Here is a 20,738-nt window from a genome sequence, read left to right on the forward strand (position 1 = left end):
TGCCCTTCATCAGGTTCAGATTTATTAACTTACACGTTGCTGCGTTTACAACACGAGGTCAGACACTCAAAGAAACAAACTGGAGCTGGATGTTCGGCTCCCCTGCCGGCTGATCCGCCTCCCTCTGCTGACAGGAAGTGAACACAAATCCACCTTCACACACATGATGCCACAATTTCACTGAGTGTTTGTTGCTGTTGTTTTCTGTTGCGCAGAACATCTTCTAGACGAAGGAGGGAGGGTTTTAGTGTCTTGTTCTCTGTGATCGCCTGCAGGGAGCTACATGATCGACTTGGAACAGGAAGTGGTCGAGGAGCACGGTGACACCAGGTTTGATCCTGGTCCGAACAGCTGAAACACTGACAGAGTACAGTAACACGGGTCAGCTCCTAACACAAACACAGTTACACAGCAACTTCATTCTACCAGCTGATGGGGAGAAAATCTGCTTATTCACAGGAGCGTACCAGTGTTTTTAGACCGAAGCATGACTGACAGGAAGTAGATGATGACAAACAACCGAATCAGGCCGCATGAAAAACACTGGTACTGTCCTTCAAAATAAGAGCGCTACGGTTTCAGAGAGGGGACGGTATAAAAGGAGTGTGTGCGTGTCAGCAGGCCTCTCTGCATCATGGCTGTGTGTTATGTGTGATCAGGCGTGTTCAGATGTCCTTCAGGTCCTTCTGGATGCCCCACAGGGTGTCGGCGCTCTTCCTCAGCTGGCCCACCTCGGCCTCCGTCAGGGTCATGTTGACCACGCTGCTCATGCCGGTGCTGTTCAGGACGCAGGGCAGAGACAGGAAGACCTCCTCGCCGATGCCGAACATGTTCTGAGGAAATACACAAAGTTTAGAGAGGAGACACACAAACAATATAATATTACATACAACAAGTAACATGCAGGGGTCAATATTTGTGTGTGTGTGTGTGTGTGTGTGTGTGTGTGTCACACCTTGACCATGGTGGACACAGGATGCACTCGGCTCATGTTCTTGACGATGCTCTCGGTGAGGTCGGCCACGCTCAGGCCGATGGCCCAGTTGGTGTAACCCTTCAGCTTGATCACCTCGTACGCACTGAGACACACAGAACACTCTGTTAACATCTATACACTGAGAGTTTTAATATTTGTACTTTATTTGGACATGTATGTATATTTATACAAGCAGAAGCGTTGTGTCTCCCGAGCAGGAACTCGTAAAAAAGGTGTGAACATCAGCAAAGAGTCTCAGAGAGCTTCGTCCCTGAGTTGTATGCAGAGTTTGTGATTCTTCCTGGACAGACTGCTGCTAACTTTATGACCCTGTATTTTCTCAGAGTGTTCAGGTTTGGTTGTGTTGGTAGATTTACCGTGACAGAAGTATGCACAATATGCAGAATATAAACACAAAGCTTGTGCATGAGTCTGTGTGCTAACAGCGAGAGGAGAGCTGCAGGAGCACGCCTGTATTTTTCTGCCTTCTCCAAGTAACGGCGTACCGCAGCTCTCCTGCTCTGATCCTGCGCTCTGTCTGACAGAGAGTGAAGCTCTGACCGAGACAGGCTCTGAGGTTACATTCCCACAGGAAGCCAGAGCTGTAATCACTCCGGGCCTTTAATGGACACGAAAGCCGTTAACAGCAGATTTAATGATGTCTTAAATTGAACAGCCTCCGTGGGGGGGCAGCCTGCCCTCTGAGGGGTTAAATTAAACACTCCGCCTGCGTCTCCTCATCCAAAGTGGATTACAGTGAATAACAGCCGGATGATTGTGGATAAACTAACACGCGGGTCGTATCTGTACTGGGTTCTTCTGCAGAGAGGAACATGGAAGCACTCCTCACTCTCTCCTCTCAGAGGTATGTAAACCGAGGAGGTCACATGATCTGAATTTTCCACACAGTGAACACAAGTCCCTCATGTAAGCAGAGTGTTGGCTAATTTCATCTGGCAGGACAGTTTGGCTGCAAGGACGAGGAAATCTGCTGTCGGAGGATTTTTATTTTGCACCGAGCGAGTCGTGAATTCATCATTTAGACATTTCCAAAGACTGAGCGGATGCTTCAACACTCTGCTGATGTGACTGATGTTCGGACTTTCTTTGAGCACATTCAGGCACAACACTGTTACTCTAACCAGATATCTGTACATGAGCACAGAATCTGAAGGACGACGTTTTTCTGGCTTCTGTTTGTAGTCTGAGGAATATTTAACAATCACCTCACAACAGGAAGAAGAAGTCTTCGCCTGAATATCCAGAATCTTGTATTTGTTACACGGGAAGCCTTGAACTTTTGACCTTGACCCATATTTTGCACATAACTTGTAAGATCGGTGATAAAGAAATGTTCATCAGCTCCACAGACTGAAAGCAGCTGGATGGCGAGCTACGAGAGTTCCCTTCAGACAGCTGAGAGCGGACACCAGCAACAAGAGAGGAAACTACAATGAAGTCATAATACTTTAACATTTCATGGGAGTTTTTTGGGGAATTTTGAAAAATCAACTCAAGCAGCTGAACTTCCTGTTGGACATTTTAAACCTGGCTAACATGTTAGCAAACATTAGCATCCATCAGACATCCTGCAGCAACAATCCACTGTTTATAAAAAAATAAGAACTAATGCAGCTTTAGTTTATCTTTGAAGACAAAGAAGGACACCCACAAAGACAGAGTCAGAGATGCTCAGGGAGCAGACGAAACAGGAAGTGACATCAGGACTTCGGCTATTTATAGATACATTTGTGATGAGGACGTTAAAATGGATGTGGCAGTAATTTAAAAGCTAAGACCCCGAAATATATGTAATAATATATATTAAAGATTATTTAGCCTCGTAACCTCACACACACACACACACACACACACACACACACACACACACACACACCGTACCTGTCCACCACCGCCTTGTGTGTAGCCTTCCACTGCTCCTTATCAGCATCAGTGCCGATCTCAGGGTTCAGCTTCTGCAGGTTCACTCCGGCCACGTTAGCGCCGCTCCACACGGGCACTGAAACACACACACACACACACAGGTAGAGTTAATACTGACACACACTCCCCTGAGTGGTCATTAATAATATAACAGTCTCTGTGTGCACACACCGCTGGTGTCCCCGTGCTCGCCCAGCACCCAGCCGTTGAAGGAGCTGGCGTGGATGCCGAGCCGTTCGGCCATCAGGTAGCGGAAGCGGGCGGAGTCCAGGTTGGTGCCGCTCCCGATGACGCGGTGTTTGGGCAGACCGCTCAGCTTCCAGGTCACGTATGTCAGCACGTCCACTGTGAGGGGGGGTCACAGGGTCAGAGGGTGTTTATATGTTAACTTAACCTACAGATGATCACGCGATCATCAGCGCACTCACCGGGGTTGGAGACCACGATGAGCGTGCAGTTGGGGCTGTACTTGATGATCTGTGGGATGATGGACTTGAAGACGTTGACGTTCCTCTGGACCAGGTTCAGGCGGCTCTCGCCCTCCTGCTGACGGACGCCAGCCGTCACCACCACCAGGCGAGAGTTGGCTGTCACTGCATAGTCTGCAGGAGGAGGAGAGACAGTGAGACCACGTGTACAGACGATTTCTCTTCAGGGGAAGAAGAAGAACTTTCTGTGAGCAGGTCCTGACCTTTGTCAGCCACGATCTTAGAGGTCTTGAGGAAGAGGCTGCCGTGCTGCAGGTCCATCATCTCCCCCTTCAGACGATCCTCCATCACGTCCACCAGAGCCAGCTCATCACACAGGTCCTGACAGAGGAGGAGGAGGAGGAGGAGGAGGAGGAGGAGGAGGAGGAGGAGGAAGAGGGGGAGGAGGAAGGTGAAGTGAGGAATTCATGTTCTGGCTCTTCTGTCTTGTAAGAAAACCTCCATTCTGATCATGTAGTTGTCTCTTACCCTGAGCAGGATGCTGATGGCGCAGGCCATGCCCACCTGGCCGACCCCGACCACGGTCACCTTGTTCCTGGGGGGCTCAGCGGGGCTGCTGGCCAGAGGGCTGATCAGCTTCTGCAGCACTGAGGACATGATGGCAGCTGCAGGGAGACACAGAGAGGACGGTCAGGTGAGAAGGTCCTGAGCAGGGAGTTAATTCTAAGTGAAGATATTCTTTTGAACATCTTCTGTAAAAGGAATGCAGTCATAAGATTTATATATTGAATAAGCAACAAGTCCCATCAGTATACGACCTTAAAGCCTTCAGTGTATACAGCAGCTGTCTGACATAACAAAGAATAAACAGGATGAACAGCCGGACTGAAACAAACAGTTGTAGTAATCATCCAGGAATCTGTGGAGCAGTGATTCAGTGAAGCTCAGTTTGACTGCTTTGAACTAAAAATGATGTCTAAAAATCTTGTGATAATAAGATGAAGAATAGACTCCAATACACAGCCCTGATGAATCAGCTGCCAGATCTGTGGTCAATGAATGTCCCTTAAAGAGAAGTTTGCCGATTTTCCTCCTCAGTCCTGTCATGCTGCTACAGGAAGCTAAAGTCATTATGGTAGAAAGAAATGCCTTTGGAGGACGCGATCCGCTTCTCCAGTGAGCTCTGGAAAACGTCTGCCAGACTACATAAAATGCGTCATCTGGCGGAGGCCAGGGAGCTCGCTAAACTACTTCCTCAATCGAGGACGCCACCTCACCGATGTCTCGTTCAGAATCGTCAGGTTTGAAATGTCGACTGCAGACCTGAAGATGTTTCAGACGATCCACTGGTATGTTCTCGTGTATTTCAGATTCTGTCCCGCTCTGAGCCGTCGCCTGCAGAGAAACGGTAGCATTTCACTCCAGCGTCTCTTGCCGTTCCTTTCAGAGGGAGGGGCGCAATGCATGCTGGGTAATATAGGAATGTAGAATGGGAAAACCACGAGTTGTTTGTACGACTCTCTCCACAGCTATGGCACCAATTTCAAATATCATTGCTTCTATCGATTACAGAGAACACCAGCTTTGACTGACAGGAGCTTCTTCAGGGACAAACTGCTCCAACAAACAAAATGTCTCTAACAGAAAAATGTGCTACCCCAAAACTCTGCATAAGCAACAAAATCCTCTACATGACGGAAACAATCCAACGACCCAAACACTTCCGGCTGCTGAGTCTCAGAAAAAGAGCTCGATGTTAAGAGACTTACAGGAGGACGAGCGGATGGGCATCAGGAAGCGAGACATCACGACAGCGTTGTTAAAAAGTGATCGACTGAAGACGGACGAAGTTTGTGTCTTAAATACTGAAGTTTATCAGCAGCGTCGCGTCACTGTCCTCATCCAGCTTCATGTCTTAGCTTCATGCTAATCTGAACATACGTGATGTGATTGTAGGTTATCATGTCCGATACCACATCCATCCCTGCAGCAGAGCGTGTGTGTGTGTGTGTGTGTGTGTGATGCTGACTGTAACTATCACTGCTGATGCTGTCATCCTCTGATACAACATGGCCGACGTGTTATCACAGGAATAAAGCGTTCTTCAGGGCCGCCTGACGATGACAGATCTGGGAACATTTCTCAGATTGTTTGAGGATGTGAAAAAGCGTTTTAGTGTCAGGAGCAGGGAACAGAAAAGAGCGGAAGACTTCTTTATTTTGCATTTCACAAATAAAGATATTAAATGTCTAAAAAGACGAAATGTCGAAATGTTAAAAACTGCTGAGATTTAAAAAAGAATGTAACAAATGGTTTAAATGTTTGGAACAGTCTTTATTAGTATTTATTACTCATTTATAATCTGAGCTGTTTTTATTGGTGATTATTTTTGTTTCAGTCGGATGATTATTTCTAAGACGGTTGTTGTTACACGCGGTGCTCTGTGACCCTGCTGCGGGCTGGAGGACAGTGTTTCATAGACACTAAAGGAAAATGACAAATAAACTATAAAGTGAAAATAATTGAGATTAAAATGAAGATAAATTCAGATGTGGCGCATGTAGTCAGACTTTCAGAGTCAGGCATCAGAAAAATCTTTTCGAAGCGACTTTAGCGCCTGTTTCCGCTAACTGCGTTTTTTATACCGGCAGCGCACACGACCTCAGTATCAGAGCGCTTCTCACCGCCGCTTACTGTTGCTAGGTTACGAAAGTAGTCTGCCGGCACGAGTAGTGACCGTTAAGTCCGTTTTAAATGGCTCCGGATGCTCAGTGTTTGCCTCCATTCAAAGACATTTTACAACAACACATAAAAACTAAGTAAAGGAGTCGTGTAGGGACGCACCGTATTGGATTGTTTGGCGATATTGATAGGCCGATATTTTCCAACCCTTTTTGCTGATTGCTGATTTCGATACCGATACATTAGGCACGTGTTTTTTTCTCACATAACATAATACAGAGCTTTTGAAAATGTATTCACTGGGCAGTATGAGAAAACTACTTCAGCTTAGGTTATATACAAGAAGACATGTTTATTTGTCTGTAACATTTTCTTCCAAATAAAACTGTAATATTCAGACAACTTAGACAGACTGCGATGATGAGTTCTGGCCCCTCCTCGCATCGCCGATGCTGAGCACAACCTCGCTGTCTGTTTCGGGAACGCGGCGTGGTGCAGGCAGCGCGCGCGTCGTAATGTCGTCAAGCTATTTTAGGGAATCACGGAGCATTCAGGCAGAATTAGAGCGTTGTTTTATCGGCGGAAAATACTGAAGAAAAATGACATATCTGCTGATGTCATTTTCCAGCCATAATCTGCAGATACTGATGGATGATAATATCGTGCATCCCTCGTGTCCTGGGGTAAGCAGCAGCTCCACACCTGGAAATTGTACCCTCGAAAAACGGAAAGGATTAGCTTCTCCGCCGCTATTGTTGACATCGTAAGTCCCGCCCCTTCTTGATTATGATTGGTCGGTGAGGGAGAAGTGAAATTGGTGAGCGTGGCGGTGTTCCCAGTGAGACATGAGCGCGTAGGACGCTGAGTGCACTGGTTTTGTAGAGAAAACAGGTGCTACCAGCACAAAGACACTGTGAGTGGACACAGGCCTGAAAGGTGAAGTGTTGAGAATGATGTTAAAACATTTACAATAAAGTTTAAATGTTTCAAACTAAATGCAAATTAAATCCTCCTCTGATTTAGTTTTGGTGGAGAGTTAAAGTCCAACCCTGAGGTCAAACTGTGCAGAGCCTTTAGTCTCAACAGTCTGACGAAGATCTGAATAAAGCAAAACTAAAAAAATGTTCTTCTCATTTTCTTTAAGTTTGGCCCTAATGCTCCTCCGTAGAATCTACATACTTACATGTTGTGCATTTTTATGAATGATTATCACCGAGTTCTTTAAGTGTTTAGATGTTTGCAGGCTGAAGCTGTGAAAGAAATGTTTTTAAAGTGTTTCTTATCTACATATTTAAAGACGATGATCTTTAACTTGTGAACCTGATTTATAAGTTAAATCTCATCTGTATATTTTGGGACGAGTCTTCACTGAGTGCTCGTCATTAGGGCACTTAAGTACTAATACTTATTAAGTATCTTGTGTTTAATTCAAACAGAGAGAATGCAGGTTTATCTTCAGTCTTGTACCAAGAGGCTTCGTCCACCTCTTAAACACAGTCTGTCTGTGATAAACGCTTTTAATGAACGCTCCCCCTGGATCTCTCAGGTGCGTCCTCTCGCACCGGCCTTTTAGTCGCTCCCTGCAGACAAACAAGGATGGCTAAGCAGTATTTAGTGTTCTCACTGCGGGGCAGCCTGGGAGCTGAGGGCAACACTGTCTGTAAACACCTTTTAGGAGAGAAGAAATCGGAGCATTCAGAGCTCCATCTAGTTTGTTTTGATCTTTTTGTAGTCGCAACAGTAAAAACGTGTCCTGGTTTTATTTATCGCCCCGTAACATCACAAATGTGCTTTTTGTAGTTGGTTCAGTTCGTCTTGTTCTTCTTTGTCTGGATCGACTCACACATCCGTCTCTTACGCCGTCAGACGATCAAACTCTCCTCGAAGTTTAATTTGACTCTTCGTCACCGCTGGGACAGATTCCTGCGAGTAAACACAGCGGCCGAGGCCAGCGATGTCTGTTTCTGTTTCTGACAGTGATATTTAAAGATCATTAAGAAGATAATTATTTTAAATGATTTATTTTACTGTTGCTGCTCTTTTTAAATGTCAATAAGTGACTTTTGGTTTTGACTCTGTCCTCCTCTTCCTTTGTTTCTTTCTGCACACGTTTCTTTTATTCTTTGTTTCAGAAAGATTCACAAATCACAGCAGCACAAACCGACTCAGGACACTCAGGACACTCAGGACTTAAATGTGGGTTTGATCCGTAACATTCAGCGACATGTACAGTGTCACTAACAACACAAACTTTGGTGCACAAGCCAGCTGCGTGTTTTCTGTTTCCATCCAGGTCAAAGATCGAGATCAGAAACTTATTGTCTTGTGCACAACAAATAAAAGTCCTGACGGTTACGGCATTAAACTGGCCGTGTGCAATATTAGGTTTAATATAATATGTTATCTTTACATATTTATCATCTGGTGCAATAAACGTCTTTAATTACTTTTTATTCTGACTGCAAACACGACTGTCCATCAAATGTTTCCTCCATCACGGCTCAGCTGACTTCTTAGTGTTCTCTGAGGCTCCACCTCTTTGTGTTTAACCCTCACACACTTTGAGTTTGAGTTTTTATAATAATCTCATTTTGTGATATTGAAGCAATCAATCATTTCTAATTTCCTTCTGCATTAATAAAGTCCTATTTTTAACCTCATGTAATCACCTGTATGTAGACAGGTGGTGAACAGGATATGAGGTGAGGCTGCAGACTGATGTGCAGGTATAAACCGGGGTATAAACCGGGGTATAAACGGGGGTAATAAAGCTTTATACAAACAGACAGATGTCAAACGGTGGTAGCTGGTGAGTAATAAGGTGGGTTAAAGTGTTACAAGTTCATCTGGTGGCTCGGAGTTAAACTTCCTCCCAGACAGAGCAGCTCTGCTAGTGTGGTTTCCTGTCGACTAGTTTCAATATCGACAGGAAGACCCTTTCATAATAAAGGTCAAAGGGGCACCGAGCGATCAAAGGAAGCCCAGACATTAGCAAAACACAGAAAGTGAGCTGTACGTAGATTTTCACGTCTGTTCATTTGTCAGTAAATCAGCAAACAGCAACAGGCTGGCTCAAACAGATCAAGGTCAAATAAAAGTTTTAAACTCAGGAGGAAAGAAGCAGATTTTCACAGAAAGTGGAGCACAGACGACAGAAACCAGAGCTGCCCAAACGTTTATACGTCGCCAACCTCCAGAGACACGACTGGAGTCCTATGTGGTACCTGTGCAGAGAGGGACACCGGACTACTCATTATAATCATACGAAAGACTGTAGGTGGAAATATTGCAGTTTTATTTGATAGAATTATATTTATTAAGACTTATTTAGGACACATGTGGTCCCTGGAGGTCCTCGGGCCTCAGCTTGAGAACCACGGTGCTATCAGTGAAGAACAAAGCCTGTGAGCACATGGTGTCCTGTTATATTCAGCCTGCTGCACACAAGTTAAGATAGGACTCATATCAAGGTTAAACGCACACTTGTTACAGGCGGTGAGGGGGCGCGTGTGTGTGTGTGTGTGTGTGTGTGTGTGTGTCCATACAGGGACACACCTCGTGGCCGCACAGTATAAACTGAGCTCCATATCTGCGCTCCTTCATGAGACAAAGGGGGCTTCTGTGCAGCACAACGCCCCACTTTACCTCCCCATGTATCACACACTACATGACCATGAGCCTGCAGGTGGGACAGAGTCCACGCGCGCGTTATCATCGCAGCCGGTTCATTATGTTAACGAGCTGAGCTGCTTTTGTTTCTCTGTGATTTTAAGGTTATGTAACAGCAGGGCCTGCACGAGCCCTGCAGGCGACCTTGACTTTGGAGATGCTGAGACACAGATTCAGAAGAGACTGGACCAATATTTTCAAAATAAAAGTTCAAACATGCAAGAAAATGGGAAAATATCGACTTTAAAGAATAAAAGGAAACGAGCTCCGACAGCGGAAGAGTTCAAGTTGAGCGAAAGTTCATTTAGTTTCCTGTCTGAGTCACATTTACACACTATAAAACCTCCCTCATGAACAAGTGCACAGCGGGAATTCAGTCAGAAACAGCCTAAAGATACGACCATATCTCCGCTACAGCACGGACCTGCAGGAGCTGCTCTGTTAACAACTGAGGACGCATTTATCCAAACGTTACGCAAATGACGCACGTAATTAAATAAATAACTCTACATAAAATATCCTACAGCTTCTGTGCGATATGAATCCAAACATTCATAAATCTTATCACTGTCAGTAGTTTCATGAAATTGGGTTGAAGTTGACGTAATTTGCAAATGGATTCCTGCAGCGGAGCATCCATTGCTGCTCAGGCGATCCGCACGCAGCGCTGAGTGGCAGCACCGAGCCCGGAGCCAGGGCAGCAAATATTCACGAATAATATTTAAAAGAATCAGGATACTCACATGCTTGTAGGTGTTTCTAAAGGCTGGTGTTAGAAATGTGGTCCGGGTGGAGGAGACGGTGCAGCGGCTGGCAGAGAGATGGAGAGAGTGTGGAGCTGAACGGGTTGCAGAGAGGAGGAGGAGGAGGAGGAGGGTGGGTTGCCAATGTGACCAGGCTGAGTGCGCATGTGAGGAGGGGGGCAGAGCAGGATGCCTCTGCGTGCGTGACATTTTTAAACGTGTCTGTCACGGAAGATTTTGGAAATATGGAGATTACATGGAAAATGAAGTCGTTCTGCTTTTCTGTCTTTAAGCTGCATTTAGAGTCAGGCGTCAGCATGCACCGACCAGGAGCAATAAAGACCCCCTGCTCAGGTACAGTCTCGTATTCTGACATTGAACTCGATCAACAGGCTGTCTCCCTTATTGTAACTGAATGACTTCACTGATCCTGAGTGCATGGTGAGAGGTCCTTTGAGAGAGCCTGTCTTCATAAAGGTGGGAGGAGGAGATAACAGAAGATGCTCCAGTCTGCAGGCTGTGAAGTGAAGTGCAGATCAATAAATAAATACAAAAACAGATTTATAATAAATGATTAATGAAGACATAAGTTCTTGCATTAAATACTTTTCAACACTGGGGTACTGATGACCAGCAGCAGTGATCAAGTACATTTCCTCTAACAGTCCAGTCTTAAGGAAGGATACGATGCAATGCAGATCCAAAATGATACACCTGTAATACAATACTAAACACTACGATGCGAGACGGTACCATCAGAATCAGCTTTATTGCCAAGTGGGTTTATTTGTTTTGGTGGTTTTGGTGCAGAACGATTAACACAGAACAGAACGAAAACAAGTAAAAGACTTAAATAGAATAAGATAAAAAACAGGCAATAAGAATACAAATATAAAAAGCAATACGTATCATACAAAATATGTTCAACAGGTGTGATTAAAACCTGTACAGGTGTGCAGGATATTAATGAGTGCAAAAAGCTTACAGCTAACAATACTGCAGTGTACAGATAATATAAGAGTGAGTTAATGTAACACAGAGAGTCTGAATTAGAGTCTTAAACATTCGTGAGATGTTGAGTGACTGAGGGGCTGGATGAGAGTCCGTGTCACGTGGGGGGGTGGGGTGTTGTCGGGGCCTTGTTGACGAGGCTGGCAGCAGAGGGGAAGAAGCTGTTCCTCTGTGGGAGGTTTTGGTCCTGATGGAGCGCAGCCTCTTGCCAGAGGAGAGGGTCTCAAAGAGACTGTGACCGGGGTGAGAGGGGTCGGCCTCGATCTTACCTGCACGCCTCAGGGTCCTGGAGGTGTGCAGGTCGTGGAGAGATGGCAGATTGCAGCCAATCACCCTCTCTGCAGAGCGGATGATATGCTGCAGCCTGCCCGTGTCCCAGCAGCGTACCAGATGGTGATGGAGCAGGTGAAGATGGACTCAACGATGGAGGTGTAGAAGTGCACCATCATTGTCTTTGGCAGATTGAACTTCTTCAGCTGCCGCAGGAAGTACATCCTCTGCTGTCCCTTCTTGATGAGGGAGCCGATGTTCAGCTCCCACCTGAGGTCCTGGCTGATGATGGTCCCCAGGAAGCGGAAAGACTCCACAGTGGAAAAAGTGGAGTGATGGTGATAGGGGCGGGTGTGGGTGCTTTCTTTCTCAAGTCCACAACCATCTCCACTGTCTTCAGAGCATTAAGCTCCAGGTTGTTCTCTCCACACCAGGTCACCAGGTGGTCAGTCTCCCACCTGTAGGCAGACTCGTCCCAGACCAGAGATGAGTCCAATGAAGGTGGTGTCGTCCGTGAACTTCAGGAGCTTGACGGACTGATGACTGGAGGAGCAGCTGTTGGTGTACAGGGAGAAGAGCAGAGGGGAAAGAACGCAGACACAAGACAGATACAGGCAGTATGAAACGATATGATACAGTATAATACAACACAGACATGAAGACAATACAACAGGACATTGTGGGGAGACGAAGTGTGATACAATTCAAGGGGATACAATACGGATACGGTTTTTGTGCTAGCCAAAATTAGCATCTAAATTAACATCAGTTACTGTGAAAGACAGATGCATCTTGCTAGCATTAGCTGATATCTTATGTTTTTGCTAACCCCTCGCTCCACTCCAGCTCCATCCTCTCGTCCTGCACGTTCTACAGTAAAGTAACAGAACCCACACACTCCTCCAGTTATTAGACGCACTAATTCTGTATTACAGAAGTTATTTGTCCTGATAGAAGATTTGTCCTCTCTGAACGCTCACTGAGACGGTTCCTTCCTGTAATCTCGACGGTGCGTTATCAGGGCGGAGCCGGACACAGGTGGACTTTCACCTGAACATTAAACATTCATAATCCTTCAGGCAGATTAAGTATTTATCTCAGCTCAGTGGCTGCACTTCGTCCAGCCTGCAGCACCGTGCGTGTTAATATAATCTGACCTACATTATGTTGTATAATTAGCTCAGGAGTCTGTGGTGCTTTGAAGAGTCTGCAGACACCGTCACAACAGAATGATTTGTTTCATAGGATGCATCGTGTTACAGCTTTGTTTCCATTTCATGCACAAACTTTGAAATGTTTTGTTTATACTTTAAAACTAGAGAAACTTCCTGCCAATAACTAAAGCAGGGCTCTGCAGCCCTGCTCCTGCAGAGCGACCGTCCTGCATGTTGCAGGTTTCTCTGTCCTCTAACACACCTGATTCTTGAAAATTATATAATAAAAATAAAATAAAACTAACTCTTTTTGTATTTTCATGATATTTATATTTGATAAAGTATTTCTAACATCTTATTTGGTTAAAATATTCGGTAACGCTTATATTAAGGTCCATGTAATAAGTGTTAATAGGTAATAAGACCCTTATTAGTCCTTGTAAGATGCTTATTAACATACATTAAAATGACTTCAATATTTGTTATTAATACTATATAAGTGCATAATAAAGGATGTATTAACCTTAACTATTCTACCTTTAGATGCAAAAAAGCACAATTAACTGTTAATAGACGCATAGTTAATTGCTAATGACTGCATAGTAAAGTATGTATTACTCTTAATAAAGCAACTGTAAAGCTTAGTAAAGGCTTAACAAAGGTATAACAGGTAAGTGAGTAAGACTCAATGAGTTTGTAATGCTATTATAATTATCAGAAACTAATAAGGCTTTTATTAATGCTCTTAAGCTGTCTATAAATTGTTCACAAGTTTCTTATAAGTGCTTATAAATGTCTTATAATCTAACAATAAACAGGATTATGATACGATTAACATTTATATAGTCTTATTAACATATTTAATGTTAATACGCATCTTATAAGGACTTATTACCTATTAACTAGCACTTGTTACAAAGACCTTAATATAAAGCGTCTTGTTTTCTGAGAATAAAAGGATTATTAAGTTAGTCCTGAGGTTCCTGCATCTCTTTTTCACGCTGCCATCTTTAATTTAGGAAGTAATTTTTCTAAATTACAAAATTAAATGTAATTAAAGACAGCTCCTTGTTGTTCCTCTATCTGATGGTTTAAAGGTTAAGAATGACTTCCAAATATCTTTATGCTGCATTGGGTGCCAAAAATAAAATGTATTTCTCCTCTTCAGCCACGTCTTCAGACAAGTTGAAGAGGTTTCATTTACAGTCTAACTCAGTTCAGTTATCCATCAGTCACATCTGGCTTCTGCTTTTCAGGTCTTTCTTTAAATAGGTTCAACGTTCACTGGGTCAGAGAAACACAGAGGACGTCTGTGAACGGAGATAATGTTCACCTCCACAGAGACGCTGCTCTTCCTCCTCCCTCCTCCTCTGTGCCTCACTGTGAGACTCACTCTGGGTTCTTTAATCATTTGCTACATTTAACTTCATTTAGTCACAAATTGTGCAGAACAGAATTTCATCACTGAAAAAGGTTAAACTGTGAGGATAAACAGACACTGCTGGAGTTCTTGTGCTTTAACATCGCAGGCCGACCTGCATCAAAACACATCACTAACTTCAGGACGTCAGGACACTTTGGGAGATCGACCTCGGAGAAGGAAAGACAGATGATTAGTGGTACGCAGTGCGTGACTAAGAACACACTACTGTCCTCTGTTTTAGGCAATGCTTGATTCAACTTTAAACTGTTTTGAAAATGACAGTGCTGCTGAAAATGTTCCCAAATGTTGACCCTTATTACTCTCGATTTAAAGACACACACACAAATGTTCTGGCCCTGTTCTTATCATAACAAATATTAAACCAACATCTTTGGTGCCTAAACTCTTTCGAAATACATCCCTCCCAATCCCACGTGTGCTTTTTCTGGACATGGAGTCCTGAAATTTGCTGACTTATAGCCAAAGCTCATTTATTCTTCGCCTCGCTCTCCTCTCCTGGAAGGAACAAACGCCTCCTGACTTCAGTGGACGGATCAGAGACACTGTGCGCTCTGAAAGTCCAGGAAATAAGATGTCACGTTAAAGGCTCCTTGCAAAACTCTAAGATTCGGACACCCGTCTTAGAGAATAACGTGTTCTAAATAAGGATGATTATTCAGCTGAGTTGAGGTGCAGCTGCAGGAAATGGTTTGGAAACCTTTAAAAATTGCAATGATTCAAAAACTCTAATTTCCAAAACATGCTGCAGACAAATATTTAATGTGTTCACTTAATAAAATTCAATAAATAACGCTGAATAAAATCATCGCCCTCTGATGAATGTCACTCCTGCCTCATCAGACACATACATGAACATGAACATGCTGTTCTCTGCTGCTGCACATGTGACACACCGCGATGATGATGGTGATGATGATGGTGGTGGTGATACAGGCTGGTACCCAATAGGAAGCTGCATACATGACTCTCTCCTCCAATAGGATGAGAGGATGCTGACCTGATGAAGGCCCCCCGCTCAGCCGTGTGTGTGTGTTTGTGAGGGCTGCAGAGGCCACGTGTGAACAGAGAGGGGAGTGAGATCAGATTGGTCAGCAGAAGAAGGCGGGGCTTAAAGGCAGTTACATAACACACACAAAGCCCCCCTGTGAAGCGTCCTCCCTCCCTCTCCCTCTCTCTCTTTATCTCCCACACGCACACATCCTGCAGGTTCTCGTCTCGCTCGCAGCTTTCTGCACAAACAGTCGTCGTGTTTGGACGGATTCCTCCTCCAGGCCGCTGAGAGGGAAGAAATCAAAGACATAATATGTTGTGTCAGGAGGTTCAAGTTCATCTTAATCTACGTTACATTTCCTGTTTGCTGATGGACATTTTTATCTGGATTTTTGTACGGCCTCTAAATTGTTTCAGGAAAAGTGAAGACAGTAATATTCTTTAAAGATGTTGAGGTCGCATTTGCAAAAAACTGAATCAAATAAACTAAAGAAATAAACTCTGAATGAGGCGTCTTTGGTTAGAACAGTCTGTGTTCAGCTGTCATGAAGATCTTCAGGTTGTTCAAACAGCAGCCTGCAGGACCTCTGTGTCAGTGTTAACCTGATTAAAGTATAAGTATAAAAGGATTTCTGAAGGACATTTAAAATATGTAATAAGTCTCGTCTAAACGATCACCATCTCTCAGTAAATATTCACATGTTGATAAGAGAAATTAATGAGATGCATGTGAGCTTGTTGTTGTTCTTCAGAGCACTGCAGCTCTCCATGTCGTCATCAAATCTGCACACAAAACAACATTTCACCTCAAATAACTTGACCACATCAAAGTCCAAAATCCAGAACAAATCTGATCTGCAGAAAGGGAAACCTGAGCGGTCAGTCCAAGCTTTGAAACATCTGCTCTGATATCTGGAGACTGTCTGAGGCACAAACAGCTCCGGAAAAAATTAAAGAGAGCACTCCAAATGTTCCTTAAATCAGCACCTCTCTCTACATGTCCTGTCCAGCCCAATCCAGATGTGACCCCATTAAAACCTCCTGAATGTGATCGAGAGGAAGACGGACGGTCACAAGCCATCAAACACAGAGCGGCCTCACGTCACCCAGCAGCTCTGAGACAGACTGGAGGAGAGCATGCAGAGAGAGCTGTGATGACAAACAAAACACTGACCTGTGACCTCTTCCTGAGGTTAACATTAATATTCTGTTGTTTCAACATGAAGTTGTTTCTTTGCGTTATTCAGCTCTGAAAAACATCTTTTGGTTTCTGAACCAGTCGACACTTTCTGCAGATAAAAGACTCAGTGAGAAGATTTGATTTGGAAGGAGAGATGTTGTTTATAACAAAGAAACAGATACGTAAACTCTGTATCACATATAAATATAAGTATTATACAGGAAACAAAGCAGTGAGGCTCCATAAAGATTAGGAAGCTACATCTCAACAAAGACCACCAAATTAAACTGATGGGAGCAGCTGCCTCTGAGCTGCTTCACTGCACAGCTGCAAGGTCACAGAGAGCAGCTGGAGGTTTAGTTACTGTGGATGGTAACATGTTTGGTCTGTGTGTGTGTGTGTGTGTGTGTGTGTGTGTGTGTGTGTGTGTGTGTGGGATGTCTCAGTGATGGGAACTGAACAGTTTTACAGACATGCTGATGCAGATGATTTACTGTACCTCAGATTGTTGTGCTGCATGACTCCTTCATGTGAATCAGAACATTTAAATCAAAGTGACGTGATTTGTTTTAGAAATGGTGAAACAATGAAAACATGTGTCCTCTGACTCTTTTGTGTTGCCATGTAAACAGCAGGTACGTGTCATGTTTCAGCCTCCACCTGTGACCTTCTCTGTGCGCTTCACCTGCAGCTCACCTGCAGAGTGAGCGGGCACAAACACAGGTCAGAGTGACATAATGTGTTTGAGTTAAACAAGCTGCTGTCGGTGAGCAGTTATTACTGTAAATATGGTCGACGTGTGCTAAAGTTAACACTTTACTGACGCTGTGCAAGGTCGGCCTGCTGACCTGGAGAGGCAGCGTGAAAGCCGTGGACCAATCAGGACGCACGCAGCTCCCGGGCAGCAGCAGCAGCAGCAGCAGCAGGACAAAGCAGCCGTTGTGTTTCTGGTGGTCAGCGAGCAAATCTGTGAGAATCAGATGCCAAACGGTCAGAGGAAGGATTCAATCAGAACAAAACCAAATTGACTTTACACAGAGGAACACAAACGTCTATTCAGCTTCATCAAAAGGCCAAAAAAACTCATGAATCTGCACTTTTATTCCCTTTTCACAGCTGTATTTCTGTCTGTTTAGAAACACAGACAAATATTTCTGAGGGGGCTTTTATTTTGAAACCTGGAGCTTGAGTTTACTGATAGTCATCATCGCCTCTGTTGCTGCAGGCTGAGAGTCCTTATTTGGGCAAAAACTGCAAAGATTAACGGATGAGCACGGCCGGATTAACCTTTTGGTTCAGTCTCAGGGCAAAAGTAAACTGCTGGGCCCCTTTAACCCCCCACTCCTCTCAATGTCTGTGCAGTGTTTGCATTCCTCGTGTAACACCTTGTTACGACCTGGGACAGAAAGTTATAACAAGAAGAGAGACACATTAAATCCATTAAAGAATCTTCTATCAAATCCAGTTAAATTGGCAAATGAAATCATCACATGTGGACTTGAGTAAAGTTAGTGGTGTGGGATGAATGAAGGACAGGTGCATGCAGGTATACAGGGGGAATATAAAAAGTAAAGAGCTAGCAGCATTAGCATCCTTGCAAAGTGCCAGAAAGAAAGGGAGAAAGAGGGCGGCTGCTGGAGCGCGGACATCAACGACCCGGCACACCGGCGTTTCTCAGGTGTTGCTATTTGCTTTAACGAGCTCCTGCAGAGGCAGACGATAGGGGTCAGTTATTACCTGCCTTGATTTGCTGCTGTAACATTCAACACATTAACTTTTAATATGCAACAAGTTAGCACAACAGCTACATAATGAAGGTCTGAAAGGGGTTTTACTTACAGGAATGACCTCCTTACTGACACCAGGACAGCAGAAACACCGCACATCGTCCGTCACAGACTGAACATGACTCAGACTGCTGCTGCTGTCTCTACATGAAGAGCACCTCTGCATGTTTGATGAACTTGTTTGCACACACGAACAGACTCATTAAAGATGCCTTACAAGAAGCAGAGCAGACAGTTTACATTTCATCCATTTCTCTACAGATACATTATTCTGTGTTTTCCTGCTCTCGCTGCAGGTCAAAGGTCAGGTAACAGTGCGAGAGTACTAGATCATGTTCTCTGACTCTTTTCAGCTGTTGCTTCAGAACTTGTTAAACACTCTGTGAACCATCTGATGCTGATGAAAAACAAACAGCTCTGGTAGCAGAAGTATCTCAGGTCTCTGCTGTGAGTCTGCAGACCTCCAGCTGTGTGCAGAGACCGCTGTGTCATGACTCAAGTCCACAAGGTGACCCTGGCCAGTCTTCTGTACAGAAACATTTTCCAGTCAGCCCCCCTCCCTCCCTCCCTCCCTCCTCCTCCTCTCTCCTCCTCCTGCTCTCAGAGACTTCCCAGGCCTGCTGCAGACAGGAATCCTCCCCTGCAAATTCCTCAGAGCGAGCCAGGCCGAGCCCCCTCGTCCATGTGACCAGGAACACCGGCTGCTATTTCAGACTGACCTCCAGAACTCCGCACAGGGCAGGAAGGACAATAGATGCATGAATGCATGCATGAATGCGTTTGCACATGCGCCAACTCGCTGCCCCTGTGCCTCTTCTCTGCTGGGAGGTGTGACTGATTCGCTGTGAGAGCCGGACAACGGGCCGAGTGCTTTCTGTCACTGAGGCATGAACATAACTTCACACAAGGTTTGCTCTGTTTTCTTTTCCATCTTGAACCAAAGATGGTGGATCACTAAAGGTATAAACTACAGTCTGAGCATCACGCACATTTTAAAACTTTGGCTTCTCTTTGGATTATCAACCGGGCATCACTAATAACTGTACCCGAGCCCTAAAACCCTCTGACCAGGGTTCACTGTATGCTTCCCTAATGTCAGGCCTGCAAAACCACTCTGATTCTTTTTAAGTCTTTATTCATAACTAGGTAACCAGGTTGTATTTAAGAGCTGTTCTAGATATTCTTGTGCCCAAATTTCACTGCCTTTAGTTAATCTGCACCTCTTGTCTCCCTCCAGTCCAGTAGGTGGCGGTAATGCAGCTGTAGGCTTGTTTGCCAACTGGTAATAAACACGAGAAGAAGAAGTCCATTCCCCTTCTTGTACTCTTATAGTAAGAACCAACCAAGCTGCATCCTCCAGGGCTGAAGAAGGCCACGTCCCAAACCCTGCAGTTCCTCTGGTGTCCACTTGAGGCTGTCTCCAGCAGTGAGTCAGTCCCCATAGAGCCCCATGTTAAACTTTACAGCAGAAATAAACATGTTTACAGCCTGGTACAAAAAACTGTTTGGGTCTCTATAGCTCATTTCTCTCTTCATGACAACCGTACGGGGAGAATCTTTATACAGCTCACCTGTTTACATTATATTAAGGCTCATTAGGGGCGTGGCCTCTTTGAGTGACAGGTGGGAGCTGCTAGCTGTCTGCTAGGTGTCCCCTCAGCTAACTCAGTCACTGAACGTAACCTCTGGGCCGTGTTTGTGCTGTTGGAGCCTTTTGGAGATTTGTTCATGTAAATATCAGACAGATAATCTGTGTGTGCGCTTTATTGGACGAACAGACCGTCCAACACGTCTGTGCTTCAGTTGGCTTTAGCTTTTTATGTTAACTAGCTAATTCTCCAGCTTTGATAACTTAGCGTTTGCTAACCCCTCTCTTCTCTCCAGCTCCATCTTTTCGTCCAGACATGGTCACCTCTTGCTTTGAAAAAAGAGCCATACTCCAGGCTTTGAAGAAATAGTTCACAAAGCAGTGTCCTTTGCTACAACAGTAAGCTTGTTTTATCTCATCACTCCATCACCATTGCTTTGATTCATCCTACCCTCCCTCTTGTTGCCTCGTAATTGTTGCAGAATCACACTTTCACTCCTCATGTAAAGCCCTCTGATGTGCTTTGTGTGAAAGCTGCTCTACAAATGAACCCTTTGACCCTGCCAACACTCAATGAGATCTTTTCATTCACAGAACCGCAGAGCCACCCTGTGTAAACCCCGAGCTCTCTGCATATCACACGTAGCCACAGCAGCAGCAGAAAAACTATGACTCAACGTGTTCTGCTCGTTCCCCGCCTGCAGTCATTAGGGACTGTGTGTGTTTTAAAGTTTCACAGTCATTCTTTAGCATTTTACACTTTTACACAAGGTCCAAAATTAAAACCCACCACTCACCCAATTTGGGTAAAAATCTGTGTCGGTTAATAAAATAAATGAGGCCCGACGCCGCGGGCAGGTTGGATTTATACA

At 44.6% G+C, this 20,738-nt stretch overlaps 1 protein-coding gene across 1 annotated transcript; it reads right to left on the bottom strand.

The window, feature by feature from the left end:
• ldhba (lactate dehydrogenase Ba) lies at positions 1-10,609 on the bottom strand. Its single transcript, XM_069670802.1, is given in 10 exon segments — positions 1-833; positions 956-1,079; positions 2,879-2,996; positions 3,092-3,265; positions 3,349-3,522; positions 3,612-3,729; positions 3,877-4,013; positions 10,443-10,460; positions 10,463-10,573; positions 10,576-10,609. Coding segments are annotated over 10 exon segments (1,176 nt in total). The 3' UTR covers positions 1-665.
• Between the last annotated feature and the right edge of the window lie 10,129 nt (positions 10,610-20,738).

Source organism: Semicossyphus pulcher, unplaced genomic scaffold, assembly GCF_022749685.1.
Source record: "Semicossyphus pulcher isolate SPU_LCO1_2020_fin unplaced genomic scaffold, fSemPul1.0.p SCAF_20, whole genome shotgun sequence".
In the NCBI taxonomy this organism is placed as follows: domain Eukaryota; kingdom Metazoa; phylum Chordata; class Actinopteri; order Labriformes; family Labridae; genus Semicossyphus; species Semicossyphus pulcher.